General features: G+C 40.7%; 2 protein-coding genes across 3 annotated transcripts in view; one reads left to right on the forward strand and one right to left on the reverse strand.

Annotated features, from left to right (window-relative positions):
• myripb (myosin VIIA and Rab interacting protein b) overlaps nucleotides 1–6129 on the forward strand; it is a 526191-nt gene extending 520062 nt beyond the window's left edge. For both annotated transcript variants that reach the window (XM_077244339.1, XM_077244338.1), the window contains one exon: nucleotides 4450–6129. In XM_077244339.1, the coding sequence (XP_077100454.1) occupies nucleotides 4450–4496 (47 nt within the window). In that variant the 3' untranslated portion in view covers nucleotides 4497–6129. The remainder of the gene's footprint in view (nucleotides 1–4449) is intronic.
• Nucleotides 6130–6285: 156 nt separating this feature from the next.
• Nucleotides 6286–8521, reverse strand: prlh2 (prolactin releasing hormone 2). The gene is made up of 3 exons (XM_077244044.1): nucleotides 8420–8521; nucleotides 7869–8071; nucleotides 6286–6623 (listed from the first exon to the last, which is right to left on the reverse strand). The coding sequence occupies exons 2-3, from the start codon at nucleotides 8032–8034 to the stop codon at nucleotides 6436–6438; spliced, it is 354 nt and encodes a 117-aa protein (XP_077100159.1). The 5' UTR covers nucleotides 8035–8071; nucleotides 8420–8521; the 3' UTR covers nucleotides 6286–6435.
• Nucleotides 8522–18023: the final 9502 nt, after the last annotated feature.

The raw sequence follows: 18023 nt of genomic DNA on the forward strand, positions 1-18023 counted from the left end.
GCCATCTGCGGCGCCATCTTGCCGCAGTTAAGAAAGTATCTAGTGTATGCCAAATGTGATTTATTGGTACATTTTTACTGTATATGTTATTTTGTCTAAGGTTAAAGCGTTAGTCTCAAACTCTGATTAAGGAATCATTGTCTTAAGAAATCTAAATTAATCTTCGGTCTTTTTTTTTTTATGAGAAATATCTTGTATCTCTAAAGAGGTTGTAATACCCTCCATGGAATCAGTAGAATTTTTAGAAACACAACGACGCTTAAATCCTGCATGTCTTATAGATGCAGAACTCTGTGTACTGTAAGTGTGATCACATCATGAACCTGCTAAAATCCCACAGGCAACAATTTCATGTTGTTCAGAAAAAAAAGAAGCTGCTTCTTCTTCCACTGACGTTGAGGAAGGGGGGGGGATCTATATTCACACCTAGTGACATTACACATTTTGATTTGAAAAGAAAGGTGGAATGAGCAACCAGTGAAAAGGTGCAAAACTTAATGCACCATGTGGAGACACTGGGAGAAGAAAAGAGGGTCCATTAGAGAAAAAACAGAGAGTCGGCCAGCATTATTATCTTTTTTCATCTCTTGTCTTTTTCTGCTTAATCTTCCTACTAATTATCAGGGTTTCTGTTTAGCGCTGCCCATTGATATGACCATGATTCATCTTGATTTCTTTATTTCACATTAGCTGCAGCTTCAAAGGACAAGCTTACTTTTCCAGTTCAGCTGTTAGTCACACAAATTTACCAATAGGAGACGGTAACAGCTTGTACAAAGCCTGAAGTGGTTCTTTAGTCAATGTTGCATGTTCTAATACTGCAGAATCCAAGTCAACACATCAGAAAGCTGGACAGTGTTCTGTATGTTGACATTAAAGTAAAAAAAAAGAACATTATGTTGTTGTAACTCCTCCACGTAATTTAAAACCAGTATGACTTTCTTATGTGGAACACAAAAAATTATGTTTTGCAGAACGTTCATGCTGCCCTTATTTTTTGAAATTCTGAATTAATAAAGGAGTCACCACACCAAGTTATATTTTGCAACCTGTACTCACCTTGCCTTGTCATAAAAAGGTCAAATATTCTTCTTTCAAATATTAGTAAGCAGTGGAGCAGTTTTGTTAAAAATTAGATTGTTAAACTAAGTTCTTTACAATAATTACATTTTGTAATTAGTTTTTTTCTTCTTCATTATGGCCCATAAAAAAATTATCTGAAAACCGTAATTCCTTAAATAAAAACCGGTAACGTTAGTCAATTAAACGCCGGGCCTCTGATAGTGGCCGGGGGCGGAGTCAACACAGACAAATAAAGGCCGGTCTCAAATTAAGGCCGGGGAAAATTTAGTGTTGATAGGTAATCTCCTGTGCCTTTCATATAATGACATAACGTAACATACTCATTTTCCACTAGATATTTTCCTCTACATCTCATCATCGATGTCGGCCCGCTCTGACGCGACATAACTGCCAGATTCAAATTGTGCTTTCACGCTGAGCTAAAGACGGACTTTCAGCGCTTGTCATACCGTATATGATAACTATTCAGTGTTTTTAACCACATCATGTTTATTTTAGGTTTCAGACATTTAAATACATATAATTTATAGAAGAACAATACATTTATAGTTTGTAAAATACACAATAGTGTCTATGGAAGCGGCAATAACAGTTCATTCAAATATATTTGCCGAGGTGTTTTATTTTATTTTATTTTTATTTTTAGCTTTGACCTAAGTCCTTAGTCCTTTTCGTAAGTCCTTAGTCATTTTTAAGTCCTTAGCCTTAACGTACCCTCTATAGTGACCTAGAAAGGGAGTGGGAGCATTTTCTTTGTATTAGGGCTGATTTCTGTTGCGTTGTTGCTTGTTTCCGTTGTATTATGGCTTGTTTCTGTTGTGTTGTGGCTTGTTTCTGTAGTATTATGGCTTGTTTCTGTTGTGTTGTGGCTTGTGTCTGTTGTTTTATATCTTGTTTCTGTTGTGTTGAGGCTTGTTTCTGTTGTGTTGTGGCTTGTGTCCGTTGTATTATGGCTTGTTTCTGTTGTGTTGAGGCTTGTTTCTGTTGTGGCTTGTGTCCGTTGTATTATGGCTTGTTTCTGTTGTGTTGAGGCTTGTTTCTGTTGTGTTGTGGCTTGTGTCCGTTGTATTATGGCTTGTTTCTGTTGTGTTGTGGCTTGTTTCTGTTGTGTTGAGGATTGTTTCTGTTGTGTTGTGGCTTGGTTCTGTTGTGTTGTGGCTTGTTTCTGTTGTGTTGTGGCTTGTGTCCGTTGTATTATGGCTTGTTTCTGTTGTGTTGTGGCTTGTTTCTGTTGTGTTGTGGCGATTTCGTTGTGTTGTGGTTTGTTTCCGTTGTTGTGGCTTGTTTCTGTTGTGTTGTTTAAATTTCATTGTGTTGTGAACTACTGGGCTGCACTACTAGGCCACTGAACGAGACAGGGTGTCCCATTTGTCAATTTACTGTAGGTTTCAGAAGGGTGCTTGCAAGTAGGGCAGACCGATAATGGTTAAAATGGTAATCACCATTATGGCTTAAATATATATTTACCCTCAATTGCATAATTATCAAAATAATTCCAATAATTGCCATTTCTCGTCACTAAGGTCAAGAATCATGTTCGGATTTATTATAGTTCGTTACAACGAAGCTTCTTAGTAGAATCAAATTGCTCATGAAAGAACAGACTGACTGAATGAAACTTTAATTCAAGCAAAACTTCACAACGAACATCGCTAAACTCTAACATCAATGTTTGTCGTGTTGTCAGACGTATTATTATAAAAGGCCACTTTTTTGCAGCGCAGAGAGAGATTATGGCTTGTTTCTGGTTTCTGGCACATGGTTGCCAGACTGAGAAGATCGAGGAAAATGCGCACTGAAACGAGCTCCGCGGCAGACTTCTACCCGACTCGTAGAGGGGGACTCATAGAAAGACAGTGAGTGTTTAGGGTGCCTTTTGTGACTGGGCCGAACTGAAGTCTGCAGGAAGGTAGATCTCCAGGAGCAAGGTTGAAGAACCCAGCTGTGTTACCGATGATGTAAGGATTTCAAGTTTTGCGTGAACTATATCCCTTTAAATTCCCTTCTATTGGCTATAAGGGTGTCACGATTTCGATTTTAAATCGAAATCGATCGAAATTAATTCACAAACTCAAAAATCGAAATAAAAAATGGAATCGTTGATACTGCCACACCCCATGTCGCGCCCGTGATGGAAAGTTCGGATCCTTTTACTGACTCTATTGTTCAATCTCGTTCATCAAAATGAACTAATCTTTTTTCTAGTCATTTCAGGGTCTTTAAATGTTATACTTTTAACAGGCAAATTCCCCGAACACATCCACCAACTTGATCATATTCTGAATTAAGAAATCATTAAAATGCAGTCAAAAGTAATTTACAGGGAACATTAATAATTACTTGACCTTCCGAGTCTTTTGTTCATTTGTCGCGTGACAGAGGCAATGAACGGATCGTTCATGAACGACTCATCACGGCGCGGGAAAAAAACACACGTGTTGAAAGGCTGTGAGTCCTCTAACTTGGATTCTATGCCCGAGCCCGAACTTGGCCGATATTTCCCGTCACTATTCTCGGGCCGGGCTCTTGATCTATAGACGTGCACTCCCAACGCAATAGAGTGCGGCGCGGGACTAGATTTGATGGCCGAGTGTGAGCGCGGGCGGTAATGCACTCACTCTGTGTGTGCGGGAGAATAAAACGATTTAGTTGACTCCCGCAAACTAGAAATATCTATGAATAAAACATAAAAAACGAATACATTGTTTACATCTGTTGCAGAAAAGCAACAAGAACAACTAAAACAAAACAGTAACGATTTACAGGCCAGAGTTTCTATTTATAACATGTTTGCAGCGTTGAACGATTTAGCCAATCACAGACATAATGTGTTGATTTCTTGAACGCAATGACCAATCAGAAGCATTTAAGATAGACTCTCCTCACCGTTAAAAACTGACTTTTTGTTCAGTGCTGAATTCTGTAAGCTGGCAAATCCTCTAATTATAACAAACAAAGTGTAGGCTATATATTATGAAAGATGCATTGTGCAGTCAGCTTCACTGATAATAACAGAGATGTGTGAGATTGCGATGAACTGATGTCAGTTTTTTAGGAGCAACAGCAACCTGTGCTTAAAAAAAAAATCGAGAATCGAATCTAACCGTGACCTTAGAATCGAAAATGTAATCGAATTGAGGATTTGGAGAATCGTGACACCCCTAATTGGCTATTACAATCACAGGTAATCAACAGCTTATTCAAGATTCATGTAATTAGATTATCCAAAAGTACATTTTCATTCTGGGCTAAGAGGGCTAAGTGTTAAACACATCTGCACATTAAGCCAATATATCATTATGAAAATGGATTTCCATAAAAGAAAATGTGTTTTCTAAGAGGGCGTTTTGAATTTCTTCTAAGCAGAAACGGAAGTCAAATCTGAGCTGCAGGTGAGATCTATGAGGCCATGAGAAGAGGACGTGACCTCTGTGATCCTCAGATAAGCTATATGGCTCAATATCGCACCGCTTGTGACTGCTAGGACCATCAGGCTGTTCCACACCAGTGCCTTGATCCAACTTCTGGTCCTTCAACCTATGTAGGGTTGATATAACGTCTAACCCCAAGAACTCTACCAAACCCTGGAGCTCAACACCTCTGGTTACCAGGGGACCTCTCTCTCTCTCTCTCTCTCTCTCTCTCTCTCTCTCTCTCTCTCTCTCTCTCTCTCTCTGCCTTAATGGAGACCAAACTCCTACAATTAACCATCACAGAGGGTTGTAATTGTTGATTTAAACTCATGTAATTACTCATGTAATTACTGTATGTGTAACAATAAACTATTGTAAATGTTAAAAATCTGGGAACTCACCTCTTTTTTGCTGAGTGTTGTACATGTTTAAAATCTGTATATCAGCAATGTGATTAGAAAAAGCCCTCTCGGGATGACCAATGTGACCTTTATTTTATTATTCTTTTGTTTTGCAAAGAAGCTGGAGCACATTTGGTAAAAGTTTTAAATGTGTGAAATGTCTGTGTGAAAGTAAACACAAAATATCTACAGGACCTGTTTGATTTTCATTGTTGTGTTTCTGTTCTGCTCATATCTGGTGCAAATATCTCAGGTTACTTTTTCCGATGGTCACTTTGGAGTTGTTTCTTTGAGCTGTATAAACTGTATAAACTAAGCCAAACCACCTGTGTGTTTTATCACAGCATTATGTTCTCACAGAGATAATCTTTAAGTTTGTTATAATGCTATTTAGCCTGGACATTTGTACCACAATACAAATCACAATAGCCTAAATTTAAGCTATTGTAATTAACATTAGAAATCTTACAATAATAGCTGAGTTATTCTTTTTGAGCATTTTATAAAGCAGGAATATCCACCTCTTTATGCAGAATTACAGCTGTGCATTATTGTCTTAGTGAGTGACTAAGATGACGTCTGTTCTGTGTGATGTGTGTTCAGTCACACAAATTGGCCCTTTTAGCTCAGAGAAATCACAGAAGTGTGAAAGATTGATCTTTAGTTACCTTGAGATATTTCACAGAACTGTCTTCTCTTTTTTTTAGCTAATGAAGACTAAACTAGCATGCAAATTACAATTTGCACCATAATCCCAAACTTGTCTTCTCCATTCCACTCTCTCTACAGAGCTATTCAGCATTCATGCTCTTAAACGGGTCCTGCTCCTTGTTGTCTATGGCAATGTTAGTGTATAAAAGCATGTATCACGTTTCTAATAGGTCTAAAATATCCCATGAAAAGCACAGTCAAGAAATTGAAAATGTCCTACAGTGTCATGTATTTTTCTATTTAAAAATCGAATGCATATTTACATTTGAATGAGGTATAAAAAGACAGGATATGAAATATCGTAGGCTTTTCAAGTGTTTCTTTGCGTTTGTCTTGAATGAAAGGGCATTAGCCTCTTAACTGCCTCTTATCAGAATGTTCTGTGTAATTTAGGGTTGTAATAAAGATTTAATGGGAAGGGGGGATAAAATATTCTGTAGCGAAAAGAAAAAAGCCAATGTGCCAAATTTGTTCTGACAAGCAGTGTTCAAATAAATATGAATAAAGTGTGCATTCCTGAAGAGATTCAGAGATGTTTGTTTTTCTTTGGTAGATTATATTTTAATTAAATTGTGGCGCAGTAGTTTGCATAATCCATTTCAGTAAACAACTAATAAGAGGAAAACGTATACATACATTTTTACATTTATTTATTAATATAGATTGCATATGTAATATGTACAGATATTTTCACCTGCCAGTCAGTTTATTTTAAATGAATATTGAGAGGCACACAGCCATGGAGATAATGATAAAACTGCGATTAGTTATACACACTAAAACACATTGGAATATCACAGGCAACAGGTTGCTGTAGGTAGTAGATCTCATGGTAACCAGTCTGACTCCTCTTGTGCCAGCGCATTCCGCAAGCTCTCTTTATTCCTGATAGTGTTCAACAGGAGCTCCAGAGATTTGACCACCGGCTGCAGATCACCTCCGCTCTGTCTCTTTCCAAACCGCCCGATGGGTCTCACACCGCGACCCACATACCAGAACGGGTCGATCTCTGGGCCTGATTGGGGCAGGTTAAGACAAATGTCACTATTAAAGTGTATATTTGGCACATGCATGCATATAACAAATCATGTTTGTCTATTTCTTGTCAAAAATGTATCTAATTCCAGTTTCACTGTTATATCGATATTTCTGGTTGTTATATCTTAGATTAAAGATTATCTTAGATTATTTTAGATTATATCTAACATTAAACACATTAGTCTTATGATTGTTTTATGTTCTTGTAATGCACAGTTATAAAATGCATTAAAACAAATAAGCAACACCAAATTTCACATTTTAGAATGCATAGAATCTTCAAAGTACATTGTTTAGGTTGCCAAAGGGGAAAAAAAAGAAAAAATCAATGTGCCATGGTCAAATCTATAAATTAACTGGTTTTATTCAAGTCAAAAACATAATTTAATATTGACTGAATCAACTTGAATGAACGAGGTTAAACCAATGAACATTATTTTAGGAGTTAAATCAAATTCAAATTGTTCTTTAAGATAGCAACAGCACAGTGATTTGACTAAAAGAGGGTAAAATGCTCAAACAATTGTATATGGCAGATAACTTGCGAAATAGCAGTGTTTTAACAGTAAAATAACTAGAATAGTTATTTTAAATCTAAATTTACACTGTACATATATAAACTGATTATAAACTTTATTTTTTTCCACATCGTTTACAGTCAAATTCTATATTTTAAAGTAAAATATTTTTGTAAGCAAAAATAAGTCTCCTGATTATGTTTGTTTGCAATGCTTAATGGAAAGGGCATTTTTGAGGAAGCGTTGGCCATTTATTTCACCATCTGCATTAATCATTAAATCAAGCCACAGCAGATTTAAGCAATTCAGTCAGGGTTGGCATTTTAACAGCATGACATTATATTTAATTAACTGGTATAAACATACAGGCACAAAAAAAAATGCTGTATCACTGATCTTTTTTTATTCATTTTATTTACTGGTAAACTTAAGATATTAACATGTTATTTTACTTTGTAATCACTGTATAAAATTTACATCTTATTTATGAAAAGATATAACTGATTACACAGTGCATTTTAAGCCCATTATGAATATTTTTAAAATCCAAGAACGTCTGAAAGCTGCTCCACTTAATGACATTGCGTGCTGCTCTATCCAATGTTAAGTCAGGTCTCTTGAAGCTGTTATATGAATACTATGAATAATAAATTCGTTACAATGAAAAAACTGATCGAGAAAAAAACAACAACAAAAAAACTTACTTCTGTTATCAACGTTGTGGATGATGTGGAGGTCGTGCTCGACTGTGGTGCCGTGTGCAGAGGATTCAGTGGCAGACAGAACGAGCAGAAGCAGGAACGCGACGGTCCCCAAGCGCGAGCCAATCAGGCACTTCGTCACGGGCCGAGTGAAGGCGGCGGGCAGCATGCTGAGTGTGAGACAGGGCACTGTACGACACAAAGAGCTATGACAGTAAGCACAACACTTGAATTAATCGTAGTATAGCTGCATACTATGCCGATAATTGAATAAAATACAAGTAAGAATTTTTTTGTGACTGATCAACTATCACAACATTGAAAGTAATTTTAAGAGTCAGATCAGGTCGCACATTTTTTGTGCACTAGTAATTGTAATCAAATTCCTCACAGAATTAATAAAATTAATTATTTTCACCTATATATAAATTACTTTAATGAATGAACTTTCTCAGATAAATTTCTGTTGAGAAATTAACTTTAGAAATCACCATACACATTTTTACTTAATATATACCTCTATTGATTAAATCAGAAAGAGTTGTTGAACTTACACGTGTCTTTGGACGTTTGCTCTTCAGTAACACCTGTTCTGGGGTCAGAGTCCAAGTAATTCAGGAATGTGAAGATGTCGTGTTTATATATTGCGAGGAGTCTGTCACAAAATGGATTAGATCACGTCAATCTTGCAGGATTGGGAGTGGGAGGTGTGCCTCCTTACACACGCACACCTCCCACTTCCCCCCCTTTCTCCTCTCCTCCTCCTCCTCTTCTCATCTCCCATCAGCATCTCCACTGCTTTGATCCCTTGACTTGGACCCACTGCAGTGAAAGAGCAATGAGAGAACTCGTCCATTTGTGAATCAGACACGTTCTGACACACTACATCAGCAGATCTGACACGACACATAAACTTTTTTTAAAACAAAAAAACACAAATACAACATGTTGACTGAGATTTTGAATTTGAAAGCTGCAGCAGAAGCCAAATATTTAAATTTATGAGCGAATTATTCCTTTAGATGGTTTAAGTTTTGATTAAAACTGCTCAGCATTAGTGAGAATTTACCAATAGTGGTCCTAGAACCACAATCTGGCGACAGGGTGTTGGGCACCCAAGGCTCATCGATATATGAGGGCAACAAAGGCTATCCCTTTTGGTCCAAGCCAACAGAAAGTCTACTGTGGCACAAGTCACACAAAATTTGAATGATGGCTATAGGAGAAATGTGTCACAACACTGCTGTGTATGGGGTGCGTAGACCAATCGGAGTGCCACTGTTCACCGTCGAAAGCACCTACAATGCGAGCATCAGAACTGAACATTAGAGCAGTGGAAGAACGTCGCCTGGTCGGATGAGTCCCGTTTTCTTTTACATCACGTGAACGGCCAACGGTATGTGTGCGCCATTTACCTGGGTAAATGATGGCACCAGGATGGAATGTGGGACAACGTCAAGCCACGTAGAGGGAGTTTGATGTTCTAGGCAATGTTCTGCTGGGAAACCCTGAGTCTGGCCATTCATGAGGGACATAAACTTGACAAGTGCCACAAACATTGTTTCAGCCTAGATATACCCTTTCATGACAATGGTGTTTCCTGGTGGAAGTGGCATCTTTCAGCAGAATAATGCATCCTGCCGCACCGCACAGTGTTCACACATTGTTCAAAAATGGTTTGAGGAACATGATGAAGATGTATAATGATGAGAAGGAGAGAATAGCCCCACTATCATACATGCAGCAAATAAGGCCTAAATCCGTCCGCATTAATTACCATAATGATATTACAAATATGAGATGTCCCCAAACCAAACAGATGGACCACAAATAAAATCCTCTTTTCTGGAGTATGCATCCAATGAGATGCTAGAGATGAGCTGATGTTCCTGTCATTATGGGCTCAAGCATTGAATGTGCTGGAGCCCTACTGATATTATTTAGCATGTTCAATATTATGAATAATGTGTATGTAATGTTGTAAACAATTGCTTTGAGGACAACTCATTTTGTCAAATCCGAGCTACATGGTGTGATGAATTTTTTTTCATATATTATATATATTATATTATATATATTTTTCAGATATCCTCTGCTCCTATTTGATCACGGAGTGTATTTTTTGAGTAGCTTTTTTGTGTCAAGTTTGAGTAGCTTTAATGACTGATTGTTGATTTCAAGAACCACAGGCTAATATTAATATAATTCTGTTAACACCTGTAATCTTCTAATTATTTGCCATGTCACACCATCATCTAAAAAACATGTCTGACAAGTATTTGCTTATGAAATGTATAGTTATGGCCCCCTGTTAACCTATTTAATTACTGTAAATTTAGTACATTTGTATGTAGTAAATATGTAATGATTGACTACCACATTTATTACATCCAATTTTGATAGAGTCAACTGGTCCAATTGAGTACACAGTAATGTATATTGCCAAAAGTTTTAACACCTCTGCCTTTACATGCACAAGAACTTTAATTACATCCCATTCTTAATTTGTTGGGTTTAATAGGGAGTTGGCCCACCCTTTGCAGCTATAACAGCTTCAACTCATCTGGGAAGGCTTTCCACAAGGTTTAGGAGTGTGTTTATAGGGATTTTTGACCATTCTTCTAGAAGCGCATTTGTGAGGTCAGGCAGTGATGTTGGACGAGAAGGCCTGGCTCGCAGCCTCCGCTTTAATTCATCCCAAAGGTGTTCTATCGGGTTGAGGTCAGGGGCCGGTTGCACCAACGTAAGTATGTGCGTAAGCAGAGGTGGGCACAAATACATCAAAAACTATTTTGTTACAAAATACAAATACTGGCTCATAAAATGTAACAAAATAAAATACAAAATACTGATGTGAAAATTGTATTTAAATAAAATACAAGTAATTAGTATTTTGAAAATAAAAAAATACTCCCACAATAATCTTAAGTCTTTTTTTTTATTACTGAAAGTTCAATAACACAAATAGTAGCAATAACACAAATATGAGACATGTGTAAATTAAAAATGGCGAAGAAGCAAAATAAAAAAGTATGGGCATTTCACTAAACCTCTACAGGGCCTGAAATAGCTCCCTCTGACGTAAATGGCATGTATAGCTAAGTTCACATCAATGGTCTGGTAGGCTGCCCTTAATAGCAAAACGTGTTTGATGTAAGCTACGTAGCCATATTATCACCATTACTCTACTCGTGCCTTAAAGGAAAAGTTTGGTATTTTACAATTAAAGCCCTGTTTTAAGATCGTTTCTGATGAAATAGAATGGTTAAGATTAAAATTTGGACAAATGCTGCTGTCCCGAGAATTTTTAGTGTTAGCAGAACTATTTTTGATTGAACTAACCCTTTAATGCCGTTTTTAAGAGTTCGAAACTCATTCACTTCTTGGAGGGAGCCTACAGGGTTCAGGGTCACGGGTCACGTGATTTTCGTGCATCTAACCTGGACATTGCATTGCCAACATCAGACCGAAAATATGGCAAAGTCATTTACTATGGTGATTTTTTTAAAGTATTTAAGTATTTGAAATACTCCAAATACACTCCCTCAAAATATTTTGTTACAAAATACATTTAAATTTTTCCACACCTGCAAAATACAAATTACAAAATATACTAAAGTAATTAAATACGTATTTAAAATACATTTAATTGAAATACTGCCCATGTCTGTGCGTAAGTTACAACTTAGCCTAGTTCTGACGTAAATGGGCACAAAGATATAACTTTCGCACTACTAAATATTTTTTGCATTGCACCATTAGTTGAACTTAGATGTTCTATTAGTATACTTCTTTTAAACTAAAAATAAGTTTACTTTCATTCTACATTTTATACTTCTCAAAAATATACTTTATGTACTTCTCAGAAATATACTTAAAATTACACTTAAGTGTACTTGACTTGTACAGGCCAAATATACTTGGGCTTTTCTCTCAGTATTTGTACTAAATTTTTTGATCGAGATGTACTTAAAAGTACAATTAAGTATTCAAAGTACACTTGGCTTGTAGTTGTTTTAACTCTTTTGATCGAGAAGCCTATTAAATACAGTTTTTTTTTACATAGTTTTTCATACCGTCTTACGAAACTTACATTGTTTGAAAATATTGATTAGAATATTGATATAAAACAGATATGTTTCTAATTCTGCGTATCTGAATTTTTGTGTAGGCTAGTCCACTGAAAGTGTACATAGGAATTTACTTTCATTCTGCTTTACTCTTTCCCCACCATTGACAGAATTTTCCAGCTATCCATGTTTTCACTGCTATACTGTAGGGGGAACTATGACACATCTTCTAGTACAGAATCTCAGGATCAAAACACAGGAGAAGAAGAAGCTGAAACAAGTGCGTGGCTGCGTTCAGAATCGTATACTTCCCTACTATATAGTAGGGGAAAAACAGTAGGCGAGCGAAAAGTATGTACGAATCATAAAAGAGTAGGCGAGAATTACCTGGGTGACGTGCTAATTATCGCGAGATTCGGACGATAGTGCGTTCGAATATGCCTACTTTCCTACTATATAGTAGGCGAAAAAAGTATGTGAAAGAAGCAGTACGTTCGAAACATCAGTATTCATAAAAGAGTAGGCGAGAAGTTCCCGGATGGCTTACTGCTTTCGCCCAGATTTTTGAGTGCTCAACCAATGGATACTCTTCTATCCCAGAAGACCACGCGAGAGGATACGTTATCAAACATCATGGAGATCAGCGACGTGGGGGTTTTCAAATGTGAGTAAACACGGTTCCCTTTCGAACGGTCACTTCGTATTGCGTAGCTATACGCAGTGGGGAAACCTTTTCCTCGATTTACTGAAGCCTTTGTGTAAAGCGTATTTGCAGCTGCACAGCTAGAACATGAACGTCTGGCTCGTTCATAGGCTACGCTGCGGCAACTGCACATCCAATGGCGCGGGTGCCTCTGATGTGCGACCAATGATCACTCATTGCCCACCAAGGGGGCGTGACCTCAGTCTATAATAGTCCCCGAATTCGCCATTATAGCAGATTTTACTCCTTCAGCGACAAACTTCACGTCTCTGACCATTTATTGAGCCTTCGCCGTCGAACAAGCCTTCAGCCTGAGCGAGCTACAGTTGTGAGACCACACATCTCAACCTCCAGCTCAGTCATCTCCGGTCCTGTTCGAGGGAGATCAGCCCCCTGTTCAGTTCAGGCGGCTGGGGATTTTATTATTGTAAACCGGCCCGCAGCAGTGAGCGCGTCTTTGCAAACAAACGCCGTTTTCACGGCAACCCAAATAAAGCACACGAGCACAACACATGGGTTCACGGTCCCCCTTCACTAGGCGGCCCCTCACCTGTTGTAACACTGACTTCCCCACACACAAATGCTTGTGCAGTCAGTCCAACATTCAATGTGTGCACAAATCACAATATATGGGTTCACGGTCCCCCTTCACTAGGCGGCCCCTCCCCTGTTGTAACACTGACTTCCCCACACGCAAATGCTTGTACAGTAAGTCCAACACTCAATGTGTGCAAAAATCACAATATAAGGGTATCAGGTCACCCTATGTTAGGCGGCCCGTCCCAATCAGTGTGTCAAGCCCTAGCCACACGGGTTATAGCCTGACAAGCTATCCCCGATGTGTCGAGTTGGGTTATAAACACTATAAAGCGAGGCTACTCGCTCCAATTCGCTCGCTGACCCCCAAAGTTTCAGGCGGTTCTCGACACTTCGGTCAGAAGCAACGTGGGTCACATGCTTCGCACCGATGTACAGAATTCATTAGCAAAAGGGGCGATAGAATTAGGGTTCCCTTTCAAGGGAACTCGAGCTGCGTTTGAGACGCGGTGGGAACGCTCTGCGTGATACGTCGTGAAGCACGTGTAAAATCAGTCCAATGGAAGCCCGCTACGACATAGGTGACGTCATTGACCAGGAAACTATAAAGCACCCTTGAAATCAGACCGCGACAGCTTATGCACCTTCAGCAAGCGCTCTCTGTATATCTGTCCTTGTCTATTTATTGTTGTCTGTCAAGCCCAATATATCTATCATTATTATGGTGAGCAAGCAAGAGTATAGACGGTGTGTTGTTCCCTGCCCTCGTTATATACGGGTGGGGACACACACATCAGCTTTGTGTTGCTTGTTTGGGAGTGGAGCATGCTCAGTCAGTCCTCGAGGGGGCTGATTGTGAGCAGTGTATGAGTCTATCTATGAAGACGCTCTGCTCTCGCCGATCGTTCTTTGAGGAGGACGGTACGGTTCGCGCTCCCCGCGCGGGTCCCGCGGTTGTCTAGACACGGCGGCGACTCGCATTTTGGGGTTCGAAAACGGATCTGACAGCGTGGGTTGGGACGGGCCCCGCCCTATCTCAGCTTTCACCTGCAGATCCAGTGTGCTGCGATTTCCAGTTCTGAGGAATTGGTATCGTTAGTGTTTTGTTAAGAAAAAGTGAACAAAACAAATAAAAATATTGTTTTTTAGGCAGATGTTTGATTTTTCAATAAATAGGCAGCTCATAACTCTGTTGAATAAAGAGGAGCTTTTAAAAAGGAGGTTTTTCTAATGCTGTTGCTAGTTAAATATTTACTGGACAGCTGAACATTATGAGAGTGAAAATAAAAAGAGTTTATTAGATGAAATATATCTAAAAAAAACAGGAAAACTCTGTATCTCAGCCTCCTCGTCGGGGACTACTGGTTTTTCCCTATCTCCACACTGAGGTGTCAAGATCGTGGAATAAACCGGTTTCTATTTTATGTGTTTAATACCCAAACGTCTAACTAGAGTAATGTTATGGGTATTAAGTATCATGGTATGACAGTGCCTTGGATTATAGAGACGCTTGCGAGCCTTCTCTCTCCCGAGTCGGCGTCATCATTTTTAACCCCGACGTTACCCACCAGCCATCTTTAATAATAAATAAATATTATTAGGCAGTACTGTTGGGTAAAGTATTTAAGGACATAGATGAATGTGAGGATGTCAGCATTGACTCTATTCGAGAATATATATATATATATATGTATGTTTATATGTATACGTTTTTCTGATATAAAAATAAAGAAAAAGAAAGATAAAAATGTCTGTTCTTCTGGACGCTCCGCTTTCAAGAAAACTAAACCTTTCAGCGGCGTTCCAGAGGTTTCTTCCTCACCAATCTATGTTCCTGAAACTGGCATAGAGTACAAAGAAGAAGACCTGATGCCGAGGCTAACAGGCTTCTAAGGGTGGTCCCCTCCGGGGTAGGGACGGTTTTGAGAAATCGTTTCTCCTCGGTGCCCTCTGGGGTGCGACTCACTGAGGAGGGTCGCAGCGCTGCCAGTTCGGTTGTTCCCTGCCGGTTCGCCGTTCAGGGCACCGAGGTGTCAGCGTCCCCATACGATCCTCCGAGGAGGGTCGTAGAGCAGTCAGTTCGGTCTCCCTGGCGGTTCGCCGTTTCAGGGTGCCGAGGTGCCTGCTTTTTCCTAGGATCCTCCGAGGAGGGTCGTAGGAACTAAGCTAGTTAGAGGTAGGCAAGATCTGAGGACTGTCGTCATCTCTAATAAAGCTTAGACAAGAAGTCCTGTCGAATGAAAAAAAAAAAAAAAAGAGGGACGGTTTTGAGAAATCGTTTCTCCTAACGGCGCCCTCTGGGGTGCGACTCTCTGAGGAGGGTCGCAGCGCTGCCAGTTCGGTTGTTCCCTGCCGGTTCGCCGCTTCAGGGCGCCGAGGTGTCAGCGTCCCCGTGCAATCCTCTGAGGAGGGTTGTAGAACGGTCAGTTCGGTTGTTCCCTGCCGGTTCGCCGCTTCAGGGCACCGAAATGATTGTTCAATCAAATCCAGAGGCCAATCTCGAGAGACTGGTTCCCTTATTGGAATTTCTAGCAGCGTGGAAACTTCTGCCAAATATTTCTCTATGGGTCCTGCACATAATAGAAAAGGGTTAAACGGAGTTGTGGAAACGGTGGGCTTGGCCTCTGAGGGGGCCCAGCTCATAGAATCCGGTCTCTCGACTGAGGTCGTTGAGACCGTCCATCAATCCAGAGCTCCTTCCACGAGAAAACTATGTACATTGAAATGGAAACTGTTCTCTACATGGCGTGGAGAACGTTTTTTAATCTTGTTAACTGCCCGGTTGGTACAGTTCTCGATTTCCTACAAGACCGTTTCTCTGCTGGATTATCTCCCTTCACCTTAAAGGTGTACGTAGCGGCTATATCTGCTTATCACCCCTCTCGGGGCTTCTTCTCTTGGGAGAGATCCTCTTATTATTTGTTTTCTCCGTGGTACATTGAGGCTCAGGCCTGCACTGCAATCTAGAGCACCGGCTTGGGATTTGGCCATTGTACTTGAGGGTCTGGCCTTGGCTCCCTTCGAGCCCATCTAGGAGGTTTCAGAAAAATTCCTCACTCTAAAGACTATATTTCTCCTTGCTATTTCATCTATCAAGAGAATTGGTGATTTACATGCTCTGTCGGTTGCTCCTTCATGTCTGGAATTTGCACCTGGTATGGTGAAAGCATTCCTCTACCCTAGACCGGGTTATATTCCTAATGTCCCACTAAATGTTGGGGGCCCAATAGTGCGGCAGGCCTTTTATCCTCCACCCTTTAATACCCCAGATCAGGAACAGCTTAACCTGTTATGTCCAGTCCGGGCTTTAGATGCCTACGTTCACAGAGCTGCTCTGTGGCGTAAATCTGAGCAATTATTTGTTGATTTGTTTGTTCACTCAAGAGAGGATGCCCTGTATCTAAACAGGTGATGAGTAAATGGATAGTCGAGGCTATTTCATTGGCTTATGAAGCGGCCGGACAGCCTTCACCTATGGTCTTAACGATCTTAAGGATGCTTACTTTCACATTCAAATAAATCCTCGTCACAGGCCATTCTTGAGATTCGCCTTCGAGGGCCGGGCTTATCAATACACCGTTCTGCCGTTCGGTCTATCGTTGGCACCCCGTACATTCACGAAGTGTGTGGATGCAGCGGTTTCTCCTCTGAGACATTAGGGAGTGCGCATGTTAAATTCGACAGCTGGCACAGTCGAGAATCGACTTATTAGCTCACAGGGATTTGATTCTCGGCCATCTAAAATGCCTGGGTTTCACAATCAATGTTTCAAAAAGCAAACTAACCCCCAGCCAGAGCATGATCTTTCTGGGCACAGTTTTAGACTCGAGAGCTATGACAGCGCGACTCACACCAGAGCGCACACTCTCGGTGCGAGCGCTTGCAGGCACTTTCAGATTGCGCGAGCGATCACAGTTGCAGTTTCAATTTCAGAAATTGCTTGGTCTCATGGCAGCAGCATTGCCAGTATGCATTGGGATTACTGCGCATGCGCCCGATGCAGCATTGACTGAAACGACGTGTGTCAACTCATGCATGGCAGTCAGGCAGCTTGTTATGGTGAATCACGGTTGTTTAAGAACCCTGATTCCCTGGCGGGCTCAGAAATGGCACCACGGGGGGGTGACAATGGGAACAATTTCCAGGAGGAAAGTGGTTCTTACAGATACGTCCAACTTGGGTTGGGGAGCGCTGCACGAGGGCATGCCTGCATCCGGCCTCTGGTCGAGCAGGGAGCAGAGCTTACATATCAACTGTCTGGAGATGAAAGCATCATGAAAGCATTGGGTTGGCCCTGAAGGCATTTCTGTCGAACCTCAGAGGTCACCACGTCTTAGTCCGCGCAGATAATATGTCAGTGGTGGCCTACATGAATCGCCAGGGGGGCATCAGGTCAGGGAACCTGCATGCGATGGCGAGAGACCTCCTCTATATGGGCACAAACCAACCTGAGCTCTCTGAGAGCAGCTCATGAACCCACAGACGGTCAGTCTGATATGGAAGGTGTTTGACGAGGCCGAAATCGACCTTTTCGGCTCGAGAATCAACATCCACTGCAAATTGTTCTTCTCGAAGAACAGGGGCGCGCTGGCCCAACCGTCCCCTTTATGCCCCCCCCCCCCCCCCCCCCCTCTCGATGATTCCACAAGTCATCAAACGGGTCAGAGAGAGCGGGTGCCCAGTCCTTCTGGTGGCCCCTCTCTGGAAAACCAGACCGTGGTTCCCGGAACTGGTTCAGTTATCGGACACAATCCCATGGCCTGTCCCACTGAGGAAAGACCTCCTCACACAGGCGAACGGGACATTGTGGCATCCGAGACCCGATTTATGGGCCCTCCATGTTTGGCC

Source organism: Siphateles boraxobius, unplaced genomic scaffold (genome assembly GCF_051911475.1).
Source record: "Siphateles boraxobius isolate OS27281-9 unplaced genomic scaffold, OSU_SipBor_1 26, whole genome shotgun sequence".
Taxonomy (NCBI): domain Eukaryota; kingdom Metazoa; phylum Chordata; class Actinopteri; order Cypriniformes; family Leuciscidae; genus Siphateles; species Siphateles boraxobius.